The sequence below is a fragment of the Indicator indicator genome, chromosome 1, assembly GCF_027791375.1.
Source record: "Indicator indicator isolate 239-I01 chromosome 1, UM_Iind_1.1, whole genome shotgun sequence".
Taxonomy (NCBI): domain Eukaryota; kingdom Metazoa; phylum Chordata; class Aves; order Piciformes; family Indicatoridae; genus Indicator; species Indicator indicator.
The window spans coordinates 121,980,136-122,003,855 of record NC_072010.1 but is presented as its reverse complement, the minus strand read 5'-3'; the positions used below and the strand labels follow the sequence as shown (position 1 = coordinate 122,003,855).

General features: G+C 41.0%; 1 protein-coding gene across 1 annotated transcript; it reads left to right on the top strand.

Moving 5' to 3' along the window:
- The first annotated feature begins 712 nt into the window (after positions 1-712).
- LOC128969207 (cytochrome b-245 heavy chain) lies at positions 713-22,573 on the top strand. The gene is made up of 13 exons (XM_054383929.1): positions 713-757; positions 3,450-3,545; positions 4,978-5,088; positions 8,825-8,909; positions 11,165-11,310; positions 12,660-12,850; positions 15,587-15,716; positions 16,527-16,619; positions 18,206-18,459; positions 18,800-18,962; positions 19,764-19,910; positions 21,660-21,784; positions 22,447-22,573. Exons 1-13 carry the CDS (start codon positions 713-715, stop codon positions 22,571-22,573), a joined length of 1,713 nt encoding a protein of 570 aa, XP_054239904.1.
- Positions 22,574-23,720: the final 1,147 nt, after the last annotated feature.

Here is a 23,720-nt window from a genome sequence, read left to right as displayed (position 1 = left end):
CTACATCTTTCTCTCTGATCACAAAAGCAAAATGCTTGCTTTGTTGTTTTTTTTTTTTTTCTTATTCAGTGACACAGTTCCTGGTGCTGGGGACTCTGTGAGAGTACAAAATATGAAAAATAGCCTGTTTAGTGAGGCATGTTCTCAGTGTGGGCCCAAACAGAGAGGAAGTAGCAAGGCTTACGTGTACCAGACAAGAGGAGCATTAGATTACTTTTGGAAGCTTCTGTGGACATTGAACTACTGTAAGGTAAAGAATTCTAGTGATTATTTATGAAAGAGGATCAGCAGGAATAGTGACTCAGACCTGGGGTGATAAAATACAGAAAGAATTTAGAAGAGAGAACTCTTCTCTGCATTGTCTATTACATTTCAGCATTCAAAGCTATGTAAAAGTGGCAATGTGTTCTTTTTTTTTAGGAGAAAACCTGTCCAATTGTGTTACTGATTTTATTCTCTGTATCACAAGGGGAAAAAAATACACTATTTCCACAGTTTATATGCATCTGAATTATGAAAAGTTGTATGTGAAGACGATAAAGACATGGCTAAAACAGAACTATGGACATGATTCAATGGTTAACTTATTTCCTAAATGAATGAGAAAGGAAACAGGTTGCTGCAAGCTTCTGCTCTCACTTCCTTATGAGAGAAGACACAGACGCTGTCCCCGAAAGAACCAGGCCGTTGTGCACACTCGTCTCAGGCAGTCATGGGTAACTGGGTGGAGAATGAAGGACTGTCCATCTTTGTCGTTGTAAGTACCATTCTTATTGTGATTTGTGTCCAGTAAAAAGTTCTACAGAAAGCTGTACCAAGCGGTTCTGGCTGTGCAAGTGAATGATTCGTCTGACTATGCTGAGACTAGGGCAGCAAGTGCAGTGAGATGCTTTGAGGGAATAATGTTTTTAAGGAGCTTTGTCCAGTGTCTCGCTTGCTCTAGGCTTCCTTGTCAACTGAGGAATGATCATATGTTAACTTTGATTTGCTTTGTTAGAAGTAGCGAAGTAGCTGAGGTTTTTGGATGCAACAGTGTCTTCAGTTACATCTCACCTAACTATGTATGCTTCATCAGAGAAAGCCATTACAGCAACCACCCTTTCTTGCACTTTTATAAACAAAAGGGGATGTAACTGAAAGCAAAGTGTCTTGATGGGTATAAAGTTTGTATTAGAGTCAGATTCCAGAATTTAGAGCAGAGAGTTATGAATCCTTCATTAAGACAATTACTATTTGCATTGAGTTTGTACACAGCTTGCACAGAGGGGCTGTAAAAGTATATTAAATTAATGCTGAGCAAGATTTAAAAGTAAAATCCCAGTCATGTTTAAAAGAGTAAAGTAGTGCAGTCTTCCTTGAAGAAAATTTAGGCAGAAGTTAATATTTCAGTGCTTTCTTTTTTTCATTTCACAATGTGAAACAAGAGCTATAGGTGTACAATTGTACACATACACATACAATGTGTACATTGTACACATACAATTGTACACATACACATACATATATAAATACATATATAATACCAAAGTGTACTATCAGTTAAGGTATTGTTGCCAAGTGTGGTTAGAAGATACAAATACTTAGGAAAAAAAAGAAAGGGCATAGAACTTATGTATTTGTGCTCACTGAAGTGTGAACATCTATGCAAAAAATATTTCTGCTGGTTTGAACAATTAATGCAAAACTGTACTGTAGATGTGTAGCTCTAGTTTAAGAACATAATCTGGCACTACAGTGCTTCAAAAAGTAGTAACTGTGTTTGCTGTTACCTCCAGTGACTTGAAGTTGAAACTGCAGAGAGGTGAATTCTGGCTTCTTTTTCTCTTCCACCAGAACTGAAATATTAAAAATTATTTTGAAAGAGGAATAAGGAATCTTTTTTTTAGAGCCTCAAAGCTATAACAAGGTCAGCTAATAGGGAAAAATACTAATGAAGTCACTGATAAAGAAACCAGTTAAAAGGACAGTTCACTTGAAGCCTTACCAAAGTGTTCTGCATTGCCCTCTCCAGCTTTGTTGCATGTTGATTAGGTACAGAGTTGCCCAGCACTTGAAAGAAACAGGACAGGCAGAATTTTTATTGATTACCTCAATAAAACAGAAACATGGCAGCCTTAACCCCAGCCTACGTTGTCTCCATTGGTCCTGGCTAAGAGCATGGGTGCCTGCTAACTCTTCCACTCAACCCAAGAAGCCAGAGAGCATCATAGGTCCATAGACCCATTTTCAAAGGGTCTGTGTCCCCTGTGGGTCAGCACCAAGAATAACTGTGAGAGACCAGCAGGGATGATGCCAAACCTCTTGGTTTTCTGGGCATGCTGTCAGGCTGCCGTACATGGGAGTGGCACACTGTCACTTGAAGTATGTCTCCTAAGCATTTAATCCTGAGATGAGCTTAGTTTTTAATAAGGATTTGGGGATTTCCCATACACTGCCTTAGCATGTCGGAAATCCCTTTATTTCCCTGCATTTATGCCACAAGGGTAAGATGTTTTCAAGACTTAAACTAATCCCAAGTTTTTTAGATTGTCAACTGGGCCAAAGGACTAGCAAAACATATGCATTAGGAAGGGTGAAGGACTGCAATGTCACGGTTTCTAGCATCCTTAACCTGTAAACAGAGACTGGGTTTTCTCCCAGTTCTAAGACTTTCTCTCCTCTGTTTTCATACACCACCTAGTAAATCTACACTGATACAGATTGGTTTCACTATAGGATGTGAAATCAGTCAATCAGCATCAGGAGAGCAGGCGCCCAGATTTACTATGACAAATTTGGCCAGATGGGCTTTGAGAATCAGGTCTGAGAAGGGCTAATAGCCTCTCTTTTGTTAAAGAAACCTGCATCATAGGATGTGCAATTGTGAGAGAATACCACAGTACAGCTATGAAGAAGCCCAGTTTGGGATAGTTTAGACACTGTCAAAGTGCCCTGTGCTCAATATTTCCTGCTGGCTGATTTCAGATCTTCAGCACCTCCTACTCAGTTCGGCTATATGTGTAATTTAGGCCATCAGTATTTAGATCTCAAGCTTCTTTGTCACAGCTCTAAAGTCTTCCTCTTACATAGGTTAATATGTTTGAGAAACTGCCATTTGGAAGAGGCCTTTACCTTTAATGATGTTTGGAGATTCAGCTTGACTCACAGACTTAGCTGAACACTGGTAATACAATGCTTGTTATACAATCATGTCCAAACCTCTTGAGCTGTGCAAATGTTTCTACTATCCATTGCTATATTTTGGTTTATTAGCATTCCTGTGTGCACATCAGACACCATTGCCACCAGAAAAATTTCTATTGCCCTACTGAACCCTTCATACCCTACAGTACACCTCTCTGTGAAAACAAGAGCACGATGAGCTGGTTGGCCATTATTGAACCATGTGTAAATTTTGATGTATGATCTCTGAAAACAAACTATCAAGCTTCCTGTTCCATTTCTTTCAGCTTGTGTGGTTGGGCTTAAACGTCTTCCTCTTTTGGTGGTACTACCTTGCCTACGATGTCCCACCAAAATTCTTCTACACCAGAGTACTCCTTGGCGTAAGTAAAACCCATGTATTGTCTTGGTTATCATGGCATAGACAGAGTACACAGCATTTTTTTCCCCTAGTGCATTAAAGTGGCTGGAGCAGCAGGTTCATGCAGGAGTTAAAAGTTACATGCAAACAGATAACTGAATGCTGACAGAAGTTCAGTGCTTCTGAATAGAAAGCTGCTTGCAAAATAGAGAGAGATCCTATTCTAAAGTTGTATTCAGGTAACTGTTATGCTCCTGGTGATTAATGGGAGTGTGAATTGTGGCTGCTTAATTAAGCAAAAGATGAATAATATATTGTCATTGAACTATCGTGCAACCATTTCCCCTTGCGATTGCTTTTCATAGCATGAATAGTTTATAAAGCTGATGGCTCTGAAAAACAATCATCCTTCACATACTCATCAAGTGTGTGAACTGTAGGCAAGTGGTGAAGTGATCCTGGACCCTGGGCTATTCAATATAGTCCAACTGGTTAATGCAACATTAAGTGTCCTACTACAAACTTGCTTCCTAAGCTACCGCAGGTCATGACTAATTGACAAGGAAAATTAATTTGTTCATATATTTTCAAAGGCTGATCAGACATGAAAATCAGTCTTAAGCTTCAAATTATAGAACACAGCACTTTGTAAAAGGTTTGCAAAGACGTGGTTTAATTCAGCACGGCGTGAAATCCCATTTTGCGTACAGCTTCCCATCTATGGATCAAATTCTGTCCTTTGCAATCATAGTGCAGTTGCCTTTGAAGTCACGGAGACCTGTGCTTGGGTAACTAGAATTCAGCCTAATGTCCCACAGTCAGTAACTGTGATTTGAAACCTGAAAATGTCCCAGCCAATGCCAGGAAAGCAAACATCAATATTATTTCTTGTCTTCCCTTCATTGTGGTTGGAGTAATATGGTTGTTATCCCCTTCTTTCAAACAGCCTTCGTTCAACATCTTAACTCATCCAAGATGTGAAGAGCAATATTAAGAAAACATATTCCTAAAAGACAAGGGAACAAATTTCCCTACACTGCCTTCCCTGACAACACAGAACATAAAAATGCTTTCTTCATAAGCTGTCCTTCTGTCTACCGTAACTTCCCATCCAACTGAAACCACAGCAGTGAGACTTTCTTTACAGCCTTGTGTCAGATAACTCTACTAATGGCTTACCCTTGTATCTGTGCTTGGCAATTGGTTGTCAGATATGATGACGAGCACTTTGTACAACCATATTACTTCAATACTGGTGTCTAGCTGAAGGAATGTGTTCTGTCTGCATATGTGTCTCTGACTTGGCCAGAGCATGACTACTCTGAAATGTGAACATTGTCAAGTACCTTTAGATCTCACACTGCTGAAAAGTTGTGATATAATATAGAAATAAAATATATGCCTGGATAATGTCTCAAGTAAGGCATTTAATAACAGTGTCTCTCCAATTACAGCGTGCTTTGGCTCTGGCAAGGGCCCCTGCAGCTTGTCTGAATTTCAATTGCATGCTGATTCTGCTGCCAGTATGTCGAAACTTGCTCTCCTTCCTCAGAGGATCAAGTGCGGTAAGATGAAGAAAGAATTTCAAAATTTATGAAAGGGAACCTAAGCAGCCTTGCAAATGTACCAAGCAACTTCATCCAAGTTCCCCAAAAATACTTTGGGGATGTCCTTAATTAAGAAGTAGATAAGCCTGGAGTTTTGGTATGGGCAAGACTGAGATCTATATTCCAAGGGGTCTAGAGCTCTGTTGAAAGATTTAGCTTTGAATTAGCCTCCTTTCAGTCTGCCCTTTTTGCTTGCCTCCTGGGTACCACGTAAAGTGTAAAGTCCTTCTTCCAGTTGGCAGCAGCCATAGGTGGTGCTTACGTGTTTGCCTTGTTTGTCACTGTGTTGACAGCACTGGGTGTTGACCCATTTAGATCTGGACATCCTGCTCTATGTCTTCTGTCTTTGCAGGTTCAATTCTTAAGGTAAATTTAGTCTTCCACAGACTTTTGAGATGGGACGGGGTTTTTTTCAGCTAGTTCATAAATGATATTCCTACTTGTCTGAGCTGCATTTCCATCTCAAGATGAAATCACAGAACATTTCTAGCTCCCAAATGCAAATGTTATATGCAGCACTGAGGAACCACTCCTAAGGAAAGGACAACTGATTCTAAGTCACAGATGGAGAGGCTGCACTGGCTGTATCACAACCTTGAAATCTAGATCTCTGGCTGTTATAACAGAAATAATGCAGACTGCATGCCATGAGGTCATGAAAAAGCAATAGTCTCCCCAAGCTCATGAACTCTCTTTACAAATACATCATGATTCTCCCTTTCTTTCTACCCTCTTTGATATATACATGGTCAACAAAACTGTTTTACGGAAGTTGGTTCTCATCTGTAAATATGATATAAATTCTTTCACATAAATGAGACAGCCTTTGGGGGCTGACAAAGCAGAGTAAAAGAGGAAACAATAAAATTGATGCAGTGCTTTAAGAGGCCTTTGTAAGGGAAGAGAGTGAGATAGATACAAAGTAATAAGGAAATAATCAGAGACAGCGAAGGCTGTGCCTCCATATATCCTGACAGCGTGGTTGAATAAATGGGATGTGTTTGCCACATTAAACTTCTAAATTCCCTTTAGGAGTAAAGTCAGTGCCCTGGCCTTTTGAAGGCATAATGCTTGGAACTACACAGGCCAGGCTTTCAGTCTTGTGCTATACCCCTTCAGATTCTGCTACAAGAGCAGAGTCATACCCCAAACGTGTGTAAAAGGAAAAAAGAATAGTAAGTAAAACTTAGGGTTAAAGTTGCTCTTCCCCTGCCCTAAGATCAATTAGTATCTGCCAAAATTCAGAGCTGACTCTTCAGGTTGCAGAAGTCAATAATGAACATAAATTTAGTAAGAAACAGTGTTGCTGTTGGATGAATGCAACTGGAAAATAATGATGAACTCTTGATCATACAACATCTTCATGGGGTCTGAAACAGATTCCTTGGGGGTTGACCTGAAACCAGGTTGGGCAGAGGTCTTCTGAGGTCAAAGCAATAAAAGAGCTGGAGACACTTCTGGAAACAGTGCTGAAAGGCTTAAAACTGATTCCAAGGAATCAGAGAAATGCATGCTAGCCAGAACTTTATGCTCCTCATCCTGAACTGCCCATCTGCTGTCATTTCTAGCTCGACTTTTCTAAGCAGAACTTTGATAAAGCTGTCCCTATTGCCTTAGTATTTAATCTACAGAGTAAGTCCTCCTGCCTTGAGCACTGTGATACAATCTCACACAGGCTACACTGAATTTGCAAGTGAGAACCCTGCAGAGAGCTGCATCTCCATTTCTGCTGCCTGCCTGCAGTTTGCAATCTTGTTGATAGTGCAAAGCTGTATGAGGAAGTGAAGGACTCTGAGGATGAGCAAGGAAGTGAGGGAGAGGCATAAAGTAGGACTCTAATAAAGCTGAAGTTTGTTTAACTTCAGTTGCTTTTCTCCATAAACAGGAATTACCTCAGGAAGGAGGTAATTTTGTATCTTCAGCAGAACATGCACAGCCAGTGTGCCAGTAGCAGTGTCAGGGCTGTAGTGGCTTTAGCACGCGGGTACAACAGCTTGTGCTTGTTCTGTTGTTGTCTCTGATTAGCTATGCTCTGCAAGTGACACCTGTGAGGATCTGTTAAGAGAAATAAGGGTCTTAAAATGTCAAATAACTGACTGAAGGGGTAGTCACCTTTCCAACAGAAATGTCATTGGGTTTGAGGAGAGGGGAGAAATGTTCAAACCCACTGTTCAGTCAGGATGTGCTGGAAAGTCTTGCCCTTCCCATCCTACCACCCAGAAATCAAACACCACAGAGTTGTTTGTTATTAACTGAAAGAACAGCTGTGTTGTCTTTTCATGCCCTTTCTTGCTGTATTCATCTCTAAGTTAAAGAGCCTCACTACTGAACCCAGCTACAGCATTTTGCCATTGCTTGGCCTTCAGCTTCTTAAGCAGAAAGATAAGGTGGAAGGTGGTCAAGCAGAGTTGGCACTTCCTCTCTGTGATACAGTTTATTCTACAGTCTTTTAATTATGTCTCAAGGAGGAGGAGGCCAAATTTCTCCTGGCTGTTGTTACAGTTTACTGAAGTCATTGCAATAGCCCCAGAGCATTAGAGTTTGCCCTTTAAGCAGTGTCACAGCTGGAGAATAACTAAAGGAGAGAACTGTTTCCTGCTCATCTTTTTATCTGTACAACTGATACTTGTAAGATATTTAGAAATGGCCTGAAATGGAAGAGTAAGGCCACTGCTGGTATACTTTCACTAAGTAAGGAACAGATTAGAAATTAAACTGTTCTGGTGTTTTGTCATCCTTTCTTTTGTTTCACTCCTTGATGGCTTGGGATGATCAGCTCCATGCTGTCAGATGGGAAGATACTTTACCCCACCATCCAGAAAGTTAAGCAAACATCTGGGCTCTCTTAATTTGTTGTGTGAAGCACACAAATAGTTCCTCTCAGGAAATGTTTGTGTCAGTTTTCACAGTTTTTGCCAGTCAGCAAAAGCAATATAAAGACACAATACAGGATAATCATGCTCTCTACTCTGTGGAGACATCAAATGCTATCTTCACAGGAACTTGAAGTTACAGGAAACCTCCTTTTCAGTAAAACTTAGATGGGGCCTGATAGGAACCTGACATCATTTTTAATGCAATTATCATTTCTCTTAAGAACCAACTTCTCCATTTTTGTACTACACAGATTTATTTATTTATTTATTTATTTATAATTTCGGTTTCTCTTTTGGTAATTCCAGCAACAAGTTGTAAATCAATGTCCAGCAAGTACTTCCATAATTCTAGGGAAGCAATCACTTCGTATTTCCAACCATAAATGACCAGCACATTTGGGGTGGAAGCTCCCTAAGACAGTTATACTCAAACTTTGCAATCGTTTTATACATTGTGAACCACACCAGGTCCTATGCTAGCTGCCAGCTTGAAACTCTACCAAAGCAGACCCCTGCCATGGCAGACTGTGATCCCTCCTTCTGTTTATAACTTGTAACAGATAAGATATACTGGATGCTAAGTTATTTTACATTATCAAATACTTTGTCTCAATGGAACACGTGAAAACATTCTCTCATATTCCCATATTCTGAAGCATGGGGGGGAAATATTTTTATCTATATTTATTTAGATTTTTCACTAGCCACACCACCAATTGTTGTGCTCAGGGTGTCGGTTTTTGTCCTTGGATTTAAATAAGTATACAGAGATATCACAAACAGTCTTCAAGTGCTTCTTTTCTTCTTCACACCCAAAGTGCTGCTCTACCCGTGTCAGACGGCAGCTGGACAGGAACCTCACCTTTCACAAAATGGTGGCATGGATGATTGCCCTTCATACTGGTTGGTACTTGTATCTTTCTTTATTTATTCCCTTCTCCTGCATTTTGTACAGAATCCAAGTGGCATTCAGTTTCTTAAGGATATGGCAGGTGACCTGATTTCATTAACCTAAAGGAGTGATCCCTGACAGCTCTGCAGAAGGGAGAGGGCAGGATTTAAAAGCAAACCCCACACCCAGCAGTCCAAATGCCACAGGTGTTACCATCTGCAGCCACTGATGTGGTGGAGGAAGGTGGGGAATGAGGCTAATCCCACCCCGTGGTGCTGCCAGCCTGGCTCTAGCAGCCATCTGAGAAGATGAGAGCCATGAGATGCCACCAAACCTCTTCAACAGATGTGGAAGCTAGCACATTCCAGTGTGTCTCCAGGGAAGAGCACAGGGATCCAGCTCTGGCTGTGGGTTTGGGAAGTGGGGCTCAGTCAGGGTGCTGGGTCCTGGAGCAGGGTCTGGGTCCCACTTGATTTGTTACTTCTGGGTTGGGATTTGATGCTTCCAGCCTGTGAGTCTCTCCTTGGGAAGGGAGAATGACTCTCCATTGGGCTGGTAATGGTGGGGTGGGCAGTTGCTTTGGCTTTCTGTGAAACACCAGCTCCTGATGTCAGAGCCTCAAAGCTGTGTCCTTAGAGCACTACAAGTGAAGCCCAGTTAAGCTCCTTACTCCTTACCTTTGCCTTTGGCTGGCAGTGAGCAAGGGTGACTAAGCTGGACTCCAGCCCTCTGGGAAGCTGCAGAGGTGTTCTACCAGGGCAATGTCCTGGCTATGAAAAATAGATTTTTTTTTAATAATTAAAAAAAAAAAAAAAGGCAGCAGGTTACCCAGGGGTATTGTGGAGGCTCCATCCCTGAAGATATTCAAGGTGAGGCTTGATGGGGCTCTGAGCAGCCTGATCTAGTTGGGGATGTCCCTGCTGATTGCAGGGGATGTTGGACTAGATGATCTTTAAAGGTCCCTTCCAACCCAGTGTATTCTATGATTCTAAGACTTAAATCAGTTTCCAAATATTATTTTGCACCTGGTAGAGTGCAAAAAAACAAATAAGAAAGATTATTTTTCTCATGAAATGTCAGCACCATTTAAGACACTGGTTAATAAAGGGTGTTTAGCTGTGCCCTGAGAACCAGATACCCTGTCTTTAATTCTTCTTTAGACTTATTTCTTAGCTGTCATGTCTGAAACTAATAATAGAGATTATGAAAGAGAAAGATATAAAAAACTTGGACAGGCCATGGAAACGTTTCCATATTTTATCTCTCATTTTGTTTATTAAGAATCCTGTCTCAATGCAAGTACCTTACAAATCACATATCCTAGAACAGTCTTTGTATCAGTAGATTACTTGAGCTGAGCAGGTTCCCTTTCTGAGCTGTGGCTGAAATCTCATCACCACTTCATAGAAAAGGAGCAGGACAATGCAGTTAACATAAAGCCACAGAGGAGGTCTGCAGCAGAGGTTGCGTTGTTGTGGAGTGTTGTGTCTGCACCCATCAGGTCCTCTTTTGAAGGTGAATAAGTGTCTGGTAACACCAAAGGGGAAATGTTTAGAAAAGCGTTGTGCAATAATGTGTGGTGGAAGTAGTGTGGAACTCCTCAGCTGTACTGGGTTTATGGATGCATCCGGCTCAGCAAGAACATTATTAGTGATTATCAGCAGTACAGCAGAGCAAAACACCAACAGCAAATGTGATACCAGAGAGATCCAAATTTGCTACTTGGCTCTTTTACAGAATTCTTGGATGATACTAACAAACAATTTAAGTCATCCCATTCTTCAGTTTCCCAGTATTAGGGAACTATTACATGAACTGTTGAAAGTCTTGGTTGAACAAAGGCATCATGGAAACTTCCTTTACTCGTAGAATCATAGAATGGTCCAGGCTGGAAGAGACCTCCAAAGGTCATCTAGTCTGACCTCCCTGCAGTCAGCAGGACATCCCCAACTAGATCAGGTTGCCCAGGGCCTTGTTGAGCTTCACCTTGAATATCTCCAGGCTCCAGAGAAGGGGCCTCAACCACCTCCCTGGGCAACCTGTTCCAGTGTTCCACCATCAGAACTTCCTTCCTTCCATGGTAAATCTCTAACGGTAGCACACATCAGTCATCTGAAATTGTGGAAGAAGAGGGTGAGAGGGGCAGAGGTTTTAAGGTGCAGTTGACAAAGGTTACAAAGTTTCAAATGTCATCCTAAACAACTGAATGATTACCCGCTGAGTATCTTGTGCTTAACCCTGGTTATGTCTTTCCTGTCACTCCTAGCCATTCACACCATTGCACATTTATTCAACGTGGAGTGGAGCGTGCAAGCCCGTGTTGAAGAGGAAGGAACTCTGGCAGCTGCACTTTCTAGCCTTGGTGATAAGCCACATGAAACCTATGTCAACTTTTTTAGAAAAACTATTGGGGTAAGTGACATTGAGCTGTGAAGAGTCATTATTACACTTGGTTAGATGTTCATACAAGACTGTTTGATCAGAGTGCCTGTTTCTGTTGTGCACAATATGGGTCTGGGCCATCTTGCAGCAAAACTTCATATGATTCATTCTTCTGTATTTATCAGTAATATTGTTGCTGAATTTTGGAAATCATAGAATAAGAGAATGACTTAGGTTGGAAGAGACCTTAGAGGTCATCTACTCCAACCTCCCCTCCATAGGCAGGGCAGCCTTTCAACTAGGCTTGGCTGCTCAAGGCCTAATCCAACCTGGCGTTGAACACCCCCAGGGAAGAGGCATCCACACCTTCCCTGGGCAGCTTATTCCAGAGTCTCACCACTCTTGTACTGAAGAACTTCTTCCTAAGATCCAGTCTAAACCTACTCTCTCTCGGCTTAAAACCATTCCCTCTTGTCCTATTGATAGAAACCCTTATGAATAGTCTCTTTCCAGCCTTCCTGTAGGATCCCTTCAGATACTGGAAGGCAGCTGTAAGGTCCCACACAGAGTCTTGTCTTCTCTAGGCTGAAAAATCTCAGCTACCTCAGCCTATCCTCATAGCAGGAGTGTTCCAGCCCTTGGATCATCTTTGTGACCCTCCTCTGGACTGACTCCAACAGCTCTGTGTCCTTCTTATGCTGGGGACACCAGAACTGGATGCAGCATTCGAGGAGTATTTAATTTTTTTTTTTTTTTCACCAGAGGATTTCAATATTGTTTTAAAAGATGATGTCAACACCAATACCCTGTAAAGCAGTCTTCTGACTAGGGTAGACATGGCACAAAGAAAGGCACACAGAAATTAAGGCAAAAGTTTTGATCTAAAAGCATCCTAAAAGTTTTGGTCTGCCCTAGTTCTGGTTATAAAAACCAAAATTACAAGAATTACCAAAATTATATAGACCAAAAGCACTGAGCATCCTGTCTGTGTGTGAGTTACAAGACCCACAGCTGCACAATGCCACTGAAAAGGAGAGTTTTCATTTTGCTCCCTAAGCATGGGTGTAGAATTCCAGATTTTAGTAAAGGACAGTACAAATGTTTTCACCTTCCCCATGCTCAAATTGCTGAGCAGTGGCAGAATTAAAATGTTCAATGTGTGAACCAGTGGAAATCCTTTTCTTTCTACTTCCACTTTCTTTAGTCAAGGTAAATCTGCACTGTAGCAAAACTGGAGTGGGATTTTGGCATCGTTCACAGACAGGTTCACGCAGCATGACTTGAAGACTTGTAACAAGGTGAAGGATTGGGCAGGTGACACAGAGGCTCTACTTTGATGTAACCCTTTCCTCAGACCAACATGTGCTGTTATTTTATAGAATCCTGTGGGAGGCCTCTATGTGGCTTTCACATACTTGGCTGGTCTCACTGGTGTTGTCATCACGCTGGCCCTCATACTAATCATCACATCATCCACCAAAACCATCCGAAGGTCCTATTTTGAAGTATTTTGGTACACCCACCACCTCTTTGTCATCTTCTTTATTGGCCTTGTCATCCATGGTGCTGGGTGAGTATTCCCACTTATGCATGGTAACTACTGGATCTTAATGTAAAGCTCTTGACACACATAAGTATAGGGACTTTAAGCAGCAGGGGGTTTTGATGGTGGTGATAGGGCAATAGAGGCTCTAAGAACCAAGAGCCTCTCACTGATAAATGCCACAACCTATTCCTGTGCATCAGGCTTTGTGAGACTTTGGCATACCTAAGATCACTGATATTCAACTCTTTCTGACATTTTAATTGGAAAGCTCTTTCTCAAGGTTCCTGTTTCTAATTGTTAATTTGTCTTTCTCTCACAAAATGAATTGCATCACACAGATTAGCATAAGAACTGATACAGTCTAGAATTTTGTTGGGTAAATGAAAACTATAATGACACCAATCTGTCTTTCAGACTTGCATGAACTTCAGTATCTGCAGCATTTCAGAATAGATTAAATGGCAATTTTAGAAAAATTAACCTTAGTTCTGTTTTATAATACCACAGAAGTGCTGGGTAAAGAGATAAAAAACAATTAAAGCATCCAAGCCACATTTCATTGTTCATACTTACACTATATTGTCCATTTTGAAGGAAATTCTGGGTGCACTAGAAAGTGTGCTTTGAAAATGCCTGGCACAAATGACTATTCAAAAACACTTCCTCTCAGTCCAATAGTGACAGAGAAAGGACAAATATGAGACTAGAACAGGAAGAACAAAAATAGAAGGCAGATGAGAATTGCCACCAGCATATTTCTTCATTCCAACTTCCAAAAGAAGAAGAAGTTTTGAGCAAAACCTGTTGAAGGAAAGCAACAACTTGTTTCCTGCAGCAAATATTGTATAATTACTGACAAAATAGCCAAACTTGCCCCAGCAGTGACTACACAATGCTATCAGAAAGTAAGCATTGCTCTTTCTAAAGGCCAGTGAGGAGCAGATCTTTCATAAAAGTTGACATTTTCTTTACTTTCACATTCAGTGTGTTTCCACCATTTTATTACACCATACTGAAAAGGTAAGAATTTGGACAGCAGTGGAGTTGAACACGGTTGTCAGAGTAGTTCAGTTGTCTTTTGGAAGGAAATAAGCACAGAAATATTATTATCTGTAGAGGGAAAGATGCTTTCTCTCTGTGAACTCAGTGCCCTCACTTATTTGGCCCTAAAGGCAATAATGACATTTTGAGTTTAGTAAAACTACCAGCACATAAAAAAATTGGAAGGCTTGTTGCACTCGAGGAAGGCATCATGAGTGTGCAAAGATGGATGTTATGGGACAAGTATGATCTTAATTACAGTACTGGAAGAGCATCTATGCTGAGTAACAAGGGAAACTAAGTATTTTCTTTCTCTTATTACAGGGTACTGAGATTTTCAAACTTTGAATGGAGCATAGGGCAAGGCAAAAACCTTCAGGGCCACTTTTCCTTAAGCAATGGGGAGCTGATTGGCAGGAAATAGTCTCCTCCCATTCCAGTAACTCACCCCAGAGGGTAGCTGAACCCGTTGTCACTAGTGGGGAAGTAAACTGTGACTGGTGATGTTCCCACACATTGCAGCTTGTGATGCTCCTGGGACAGTGTCATTGGTTCCCTTTATTTGTCTGGCAGGATGTTAATCAAACTTTTAATGAGGAAGAGGTTCATCAGTAATATTTATGACCAGTGCAATATTTTAACGTTCAAGACTGTGCACTGGCTTTCTAATAATCCTCTGATTGATATATCTGGCACTTAAAGCTAGGCATACACAGGACTTAGATACCATGGGTTCTTTGAAAGATCAGAAACATAGTCCAGAGAATGGAAACTTAACTAGAATAGCAGAAAGAGAAGTCATGGGAAGAAGGTATCAACCATATCATGTTGGCATAAAACTGAACAGCCTGATGAGAAGAGGACTGTTTCTAGGGAAAGTCAGCAGATCTTAATCTGAATTTTTCTACTGTGACCTTCATCCTACTAATTGACATCATTTTTTGGGATTCTAACATACCTCTGAGGTTAGCAGAAATCCAGACAGAGGCAGGAAATAGTGAACAAGATCAGAATATATTTTCCCCCTTAAAAACTGTCATTCAGCACTCGCTCTGCCACTGGAAATACAGCTGAACAGTCAGGCTTCTCCAAAATAACAACAACAATAAACCAAACAGAAAATCTTAATCAAGCAAAATTATAGAGACCAGATCATCAGCTGACATAAGCTGGTGTAGCTGGCACAGCTGCTTTGGGTGAGAAGCATTTGTGTGCATTCACAACCAACTGAATGGCTATTCCATAGCTTTAGAGGGGAGGAAGGATGGGAGGAAGAATGTAAGTAGGAAAGAGAATAAGAAAGAGTCCTCCAGATTCTCTGAGATAAACAACAGAAATAATTTCTTTACTGGTCACTAGGAAATTGTCTACCTTGCTCACTGCAGGTTTTGTTTTTATTGAAGAAAAAATAATTACATCATTTCAGATAGCTCTGAAGAGAATTAATTTTGCCTATTGTGATCACACCCTGCAAACAGTAATGAACACACCTCACAGTTCCTTACCTAATTTTGTAGTCAATATTTTCCCCAACAAAATTTCCTCCCTTTTTTTTTCACTTAAATAGTAATTTTGTGAGTTGGTTAGAGCAGTAAAGCTGTAGCATTGCAGAGGTCCACAGCTCCACATAAACAGTGTAGTAGATAAATAGAATAAAAATAAGGGATGGATACCTTAATTTTCGTTTCATTGCCTTAAATGGTTTTTATTTGTTTCCAGACGTATTGTACGGGGGCAGACAGATGAGAGCCTGGAGGAACATAATCCAGAGATTTGCTACAAGAACTTCACTCACTGGGGGAAGAAGGGGGATTGCCCAATCCCCAGGTTTTCAGGGAATCCTCCTATGGTAAGAACAGTAGCCTTGAGTGTAAATCCAGTTGAAAATGTTTACAGTTTACTCTTTTTGTTAAATAACTCATGCACTTGCTGTAGAAAAGCAGCTGTGTAACCCACAGTGCTCTTCAGTGGCAGTTTAAATAAAGCAAGAGATTTCAACACCATGGATTGTAAACAGAAATGGACTGCAGACAGACAGGCAGCTCACTTCCAGTGTAGTGTAAAATGACCACAATTAATAGGCAAAGAAAAAGAGCAAATTGTATCTGAGAACTGTTCACATAAAGTGTGTTTTGTGGCTTGTGGGGAATTCTAGAAAGTGCTATAATTCATATTATAAAAAGTTTTGCGTTATTAATGGACTAATGATCATTAATAGAATATTAATGCCTCTGGAAACGTGACTTGAAACTTCATCTTTTATTGACTAACCAAGCACATTTCAGCCTGATCTGTTAACAGAAGCAACATCTTTTCCTGCAATAATATGGTACTGAGTCAATGATACATTCAGAGCTTTACTCCACATTTCACTTAGTTACCTTAATTTTTAGACAAATACAAAATCCCTTGTGGAAAAATATCTTGCTGTAACTCTAGTAGCAACTAAAACGCCAGCTGCAACTCTCAACAGAGAAATAATTTCCCTCTCTGACAAGAAGTAATTTTGAAGGTGTCATAGCTCTTAAAGGTTCCCTGCTCTGGTTGATAAAGAGCCTAGATTACTTGAATTTCATCTCTGCTTAGAACATTTCCATGACTTGATTTAATCTAAGTTTCCATGACCATAACTTGGCTTCTTATTTTGTTCTCCTTACAGACATGGAAGTGGGTAATAGGTCCCATGTTCTTGTACCTGTGTGAGAGGCTGGTGCGGTTGTGGAGGTCACAGCAGAAGGTTGTTATCACAAAGGTATGTGTTGATGCTATGCTTAACACCAGGCAAAACATTACCAAGCTTTCCAAAAGGTGCAGCAAAGTCAGCAGTTCCTACACCACAGACAGTGCCATCAAGGAAAAGAATGTTCTGGGTGCTGTCATGATGCTAACCTCTGTCGTGATGCTAACCTCTAAACGTAGCCTGCCCCTAAAAGAAAGCAAGAGGAGGACATTAGCTAAGGCACAGGAAGAGAAATTAATTTTCTTTCTATTGAGTGAAAAATTCAACAATGTAGAAATTCCACAACCTTAAGAGTAACTTAAGATAGCAAATCTTTGTTTTCAGAGCTACTCAAATATTAGTTCTTCTTTTTCAGCAGAACAAATTGCACCTGAAAAGGATAGTTAGGAGGTCCCTGTTTTTTGCAAGGAAAGCTAATGCTGAGCTTCCATTCCCCATGGTGTGTTGCAGAGATTAATCCTGGTTCTAAAAATCTGACAGTCAAATTAGCATGGCACTAAGCTCAAACAAATAAAACTACCTTGGCCTTTCCCAGTGCAACGTCTTCTCATGGCACTGTGCTGCATCTTGTCGACATGCCCTGTTCAAATCATAGCAGGGTTTGGGGGATGACATTAGGTGACTCTCCTGTGCCCTGGAACAATGCTGACATGTTGGAAGGCTCCTATATGCTAGGGTGCTTTTTGGTAATTTTACCAAAGTATCTCTGAGCCATTTCTACACCATATGTCTATGGCTTAGTTCCCTCTTGGCAGATAATTTCTTCCACGATCTTAAGCACTATTATTAATACCTGCATTAACAGATAGAGAGACTTAGTTCTTCATCTTGCAAATCTCTTCTGAAAAATGAGATTAACCCTAGCAGGTAACTCTAGGATTAAAAACTCTTAGTGATGGAAATATTAGCCTTGTTTCTAAAAGATTGCTTCTATTTATTCTTGGCTAATGCCCATATTACAGTTGTCACACAGCCATAACACAACAGCATCGCTTTCCATGCTACTATCTGTCCAATTCCCTATCTGTATGACAGCCCTATGGTTTTGCCCCTATACATACAGCCAGGTCCATTAACACTATCATAGAATCATAGAATGGTTTGGATTGGAAGGGACCTCTAAAGGTCATCCAGTCCAACCCCCTCTGCAGTAAGCAGGGACATCCTCAACTAGAGCAGGTTGCCCAGAGCCCTGTTGAGCCTCATTTTGAATATCTCCAGGGATGGGGCCCCAACAATCTCCCTGGGCAACCTGTTCCAGTGTTCCACCACCCTCCTGGTGTGTGTCACTGTGTAATGCACCTCTGGAATTAACAACATGAATACACATAGATCTGGTGATGTGTTACAAGATGAGACAATCTGACCTTTTGGACTGACTGCAAGCGTGGTGTGAAAAAACACTTCAACCAAAAATTCACCATGTCCAGTTTTTCATCTGTCTGTCAGGTGCTGTTCCTCACTTGCAGTTGTGTCTGGGAACTTCACCTTACCCTGCTAGCAGATGATGATGTTAAAGATGGAGGATGCAGATACATCCACTGGACAGTGAAGACAGCCTTGTTGCTTTCATTTTGTTTTCCTTTGTCCCCCTGTAGGTGGTCATTCATCCCTTCAAGACAATTGAGCTCCAGATGATGAAGAAGGGCTTCAAGATGGAGGTTGGGCAGTACATTTTTGTGAAATGCCCAGCAGTGTCTAAACTGGAATGGCATCCATTTACATTAACCTCTGCTCCAGAAGAGGATTACTTCAGCATTCATGTCCGTATTGTAGGAGACTGGACAGAGGGCTTGTTTAATGCCTGTGGATGTGATAAGCAAGAATTCCAGGAGGCATGGAAGTTGCCCAAGTATGTACAAAGAGTTTCCATGGTCAAATCAACCATGGAAGTTGCCCAAGTGTGTACAAAGAGTTTCCATGATAAAATCAACCAACACATATGACAGTTTAATTTTTGCACAACCGGTTTGGTGGGACCTCTGATACAATCCTTAACTATTTCCATCACAGATGTGGTCCTTGGATGGCTCTTTACAGTTTCTTCCTATCAACCCCACCTCATATTTTGCTGACTAGTATTCAGCCCAAACGGACGTTGTAGCAGACAAACATCTTACCTTTTTATTGTTGTTTTAAATGGTGTTCATAAATATTTGCTATTGATTTATTAAATGTGCTTTCAATTTCAGGATAGCTGTGGATGGTCCCTTTGGAACAGCAAGTGAGGATGTATTCAGATATGAAACCGTTATGCTGGTTGGAGCTGGAATAGGAGTCACCCCCTTTGCATCTGTACTCAAGTCTGTCTGGTACAAATACTGCCACGATGCAACCAACCTCAAACTCAAGAAGGTACATGTCCTCTTCCCCAGAACCCTTGTAGTCATTCACAGGCTGACAGCCCAAATCCAAATAGCCCCAGAAGAGGTGATCTGACTTCAGGCATATGTGAGTCCTAAGAGAAAAGTCCAGTTACCTCATAAGAGGGTCAAAAGCTCAAACACAATGAAAGGAAAAATAACCTATGAGCAAAAGCACACATGCAAATTCTGACTGTGGCCCTAGGGACTTCTACCTGCAGTGGACATGCTGTTCAATCTGCATGAGAAGCACAAAGTCCAAGGCACTAATACAGCCTATGAAAATATTGCATTCCTTCCCTAAGCACAGAGAGCAACTTTATGTCAGTGGAAGAGCACTGCTACCATCCTCCTCCCCCATCTTGCCCCTGGAAAGCCCCTGCGCAGAGGTGTGGAGAGGTATTCAGAGTACAGAACTGGTTTTGTTACCTGCTTTAATTTATCTTGCCTCCCAGCAGGCAGGAAGATAGAGTCTATGTCTAAATCATTAATTTATATCCTAATAAATGGTTTTATAAGGATGTAAATGGGGAAACATCATTAACTAAATAATGTAACCTGCTGATGGATGAGAAATAGAAAGATGTTTCCTTGTTCTTGCAGTCACTCATTCTGTTTTGTAACCCTCACAGCATCAAAACTCCTGAATAGCTTCAATAGCAACCTACCTATCTACTGAAGTGGTCAGGCCACTTTCTACAGGAACTCTACAATCCTCATTCTGTCAGCAGACACACAACCAGAAAACCATAAGTGCTTATGTCCCCTGACAGCTCACTCTTGTCTCTTCCAGATTTATTTTTACTGGCTTTGCAGGGACACTCATGCCTTTGAATGGTTTGCTGACCTCTTGCAGTCTTTGGAGGCTCAAATGCAGGAGAGGAATAATGCAGAATTTCTCAGCTATAACATCTACCTTACAGGCTGGGATGAATCTCAGGTAACAATAGGGTGGAAAACACCACTTACATGTGCAATGAGGTTGATGTCAGCAAGTCTGTTATGCTTTGGGAAATGTTCAAATGGTCTTTATCCTGGGGCCTCTGTCTGGGTCTCAGAGGTTTTAAATGCAGGCATGTATTAGCCATCAGAAGCTACATGGGATCAGCTGCTAACATGCATTCTGACTTCCTTTCTGGTTTACTCTAGCTGTACTCCCTGGGAAGCAGTCTTTCCTCACAGCAGCAACCTTAGCTGCCCATGCAAATATCTCTAAGACAGGCAGTACTGCTTAAAGCACAAGTAATTACATCTGGGACTGGAGAAACTAATGCACAAAGTTTGAGCAATGGCAGACATATTTGTTTCAGGACTCTCAAGTTCTCTGTCTAGTCCCATGCAGGTAGGTGACTGTAGGGATACAAAGGAGCAGCTCTTCTATGAACTGCTTGAGAATGTGTGATTGAGTCAGGAAAGGTGCTTATCCTGCTACTTTTCATGATATTTTAATTTACTTATATCTCACTGTTTCACCATGTGCCTGAGGTGCTGTAGCTCAGCTAGATGGACAGGGAAGGTGGGAGCAAGATAAGAAGTTATCACACATGCAGTGGGAAAAAAAATGGAACAGAAGAAGAAAAGTCGTACAATTTTTTGCTTGAGGAGAAAGTTACCTGTAACTTTTTTCTCATACAAGAGTGCTGCAGAATTCCATGAGGCTTTAACTGATGTCCTTAACCACATCTTTTCTTCCTGGCTTTGCTTAGCTTAGCTGGTCTGTGTGAAAGTTGCACAGGGAGGGTGGAGAAGACCTCCTCATATGGATCAAACTTTCCAGAGATCAAACTGTCAGGACATCACTAAGGTCAAGGGACTTGTATTACTGTACCTGAAGGGGAAGTTTTGGTTAATCCTTACAGCTTTATTTTGCAATTCTTAGACTAAAGCAGTTCATTATAAAAGGAAATGGGCTTAAGTTGTGCCAGGGGAGGTTTAGATTGGACATTAGGGAAAACTTCTTTACTGAGAGAGTGGTGAGGCATTGGAACAGGTTGCCCAGAGAGGTGAAGTCATCATCCCTGGAGGTGTTCCAGAAGCGTGTAGATGTGGTGCTTCAGGATATAGTTTAATGGCCATGGTAGTTGAGTTATGTTTGGACTCGATGGTCTTAAATGTTTTTTCCAGCTTTAGTGATTCTATGAGATGTAGTTAGTTGCTGTGTCCAGTGCTTCATGGCTTTAACTCTTGACATCACCCAGTCTGGGGAAAAGGAAGAGATAGACACTGACAGTCAGCACCAATGTTAGCTTTCCTTTCTAATTACCATTAATTCCATATTCTCAATCAGGAAATAATTCATAGAATCATAGAATAGTCTGGGCCAGAAGGAACCTCCAAAGGTCATCTAGTCCTCCCTCCTCACAGTCAGCAGGCACATCCTCCACTAGATCAGGCTGCCCAGGGCCTCACTGAGCCTCACCTTGAATATTTCCAGGGAAGGGGCCTCAACCACCTCCCTGGGAAACCTGTTCCAGTGTTCCACTGCCCTCATAGTGAAGAACTTGTTCCTAACATCCAATCTAAACCTGAACACCCCCAGCTCCCTCAGCCTGTTATTGTAGCAGAGGTGCTCTAACCCCCTGATCACTGAGTGTGTATCAACATTATTTACTTTTTTTTTTTAACAGAACATAATGCTGCCATATCTAACTCTGTCTTTACATTGTCCTTTGTGTTTCATTTCCTACAGGCCACTCACTTTGTAGTGCATCATGATGAAGAGAAAGATGTGATCACAGGCCTTAAACAGAAAACCTTATATGGAAGACCTAACTGGGAAAATGAGTTCAAAACTATTGCAGGACAGCATCCTGGGTAAACCTGTACAAATTGATAGTATCCATGGGCTTCCTCTATGTAAATGCCGTAATAGTACAGTCTTGTTCCTTCAGCTGTTAAAGTTTGAGGAACATTTTTTCTAACAATCTCCAGGTATTTTCTATTTTTGGTTCAGCATGGACATGGTCTATGGTCTTGACCCATAATTTTAACCTACAGTTAAAACAAAAAAAAAGAAAAACAAATCATCCCTTTATGGTGAGGTACTTCATGGAGTGTCTGTCTAGTAACAGAAAGTATAGGAATGTCTAAATAAATCCAAAAATACTTCCTACCTCAAAACCCAAACTGTGAATATGGATGACTTTTTGCTGAGCATCCAAAATTAGAAAAAATGAAGAACAGTCCCTTTCAAGAATTTATGCTATAAGCTCTTTGAAGCTCTATTTCCTTGATTCCCCTGAGGTCAAGAAAACTGTCTTCAGTAACTTTCACTGAGCTGAGATTGAACCCACCATTTCTTTTTGAAGCAGCAGCAAATGCCTTTTAAGGGGTTGTAAGTTTTAAGGGATAGAAATCCAGTTCTACTTCAGTTCCTTATAATGTAATGGAGAACCTACAGAACATGAGTGATTTACATGAAAAACACCCAGCTGCTCCATACCTAGTTTCTGACCCTATTTTCATTTTCTTAACAGCTCCAGAATAGGTGTTTTTCTCTGTGGACCTGAGGGCCTAGCTGACACACTCAACAAGCAGAGCATCAGCAACTCAGAAGCTGACCCACGAGGAGTACACTTCATTTTTAACAAGGAAAATTTCTAACTCCCAAAGCATGTGGAAGCCATTTAATACAAAGTCTAAAGACTGGATCTCCTTTTTCTGTTTAGAGTCTGGGAAGGACAGCCCAGCTTCTAATCTCATCTACACTAATGCTTCTTGGGAATTATTTTTGGCACTGTGGTAGAGTGAAAGAGTCAAGTTTTACCTTGGGAAAGTTTGCACTGCCCTCCTGGTGCTGTCAGTTTGGTAGAAATCTGTTTTCTGTGTGTGATGGGATTTCCTCCCAATTTACTGCCATTACCCTTCTATGATTCATAATGACTGCTGAAGGCTCTAGGCAGCCTTATGCATTTGGGAGCCAATTCACACCCATAAGGCTTAATGCTATTAAAGAATAAAGCATAATGCTTGCTATTAGAAAATCCCCTTTGTATCAGCATCTTTCAGGCTTCCAAATAGGAACCTAAATGTCTTGTCCAAGAGATAACACAGGCAGCTGTTCCTTTTTAGGAAAGGAGAGAACTGGAAAGGAACCACTTGGATTTCTGAGTGCCACCTCTACCCCAGATATGGTGGGCTGATGAGGATGGAGTCAAACCAAGTCCCTTGGGTTGTAAACCATCTCTTTGCTGATTCTAATATCTTCACATCTTCAAATTCACAGTGCAGCGAGCCAAACAAGAAGAGGTTTTGTGTTTTCAGGACTGCCATTTCTGATTCTGAAGGCTGATAAAGCTTGTTGCTAAATGCTGGTAATTTTCTGAAGCATTCTTAAGAGCATACAGTGCTTTTGGCCCTATTGTTCAGCTGTTCCTCTTTGACAGTGAAACAGGTTTGAGAAAGCAATAATCATGTGGGCAGTAGCTGGAATAGCTATGAATAAATTTTCTGATGTGTACAAGACACCCATATGCAGCACAGTACTTCTATGAATATATACACAGAGATTATTTACATATATATAGTACTTCTATACATACTTCTATCAGTATGTACACTACAGATAACAGGTTCTCAGAAAGAATTTTTTTTAAAAAAGGGGGAAATCAAAGCTTTTAATACCAACAACAGAGAAAAGAAAAGCATTAAAACCAGCAGCATAGGAAATAAAAAGAAAAAAAAATGCCAAAAGCCTTGAAAAAGCCACACAGTTCAGTCTGCTATACTGTTAGTGACTTCTAAACTCCAC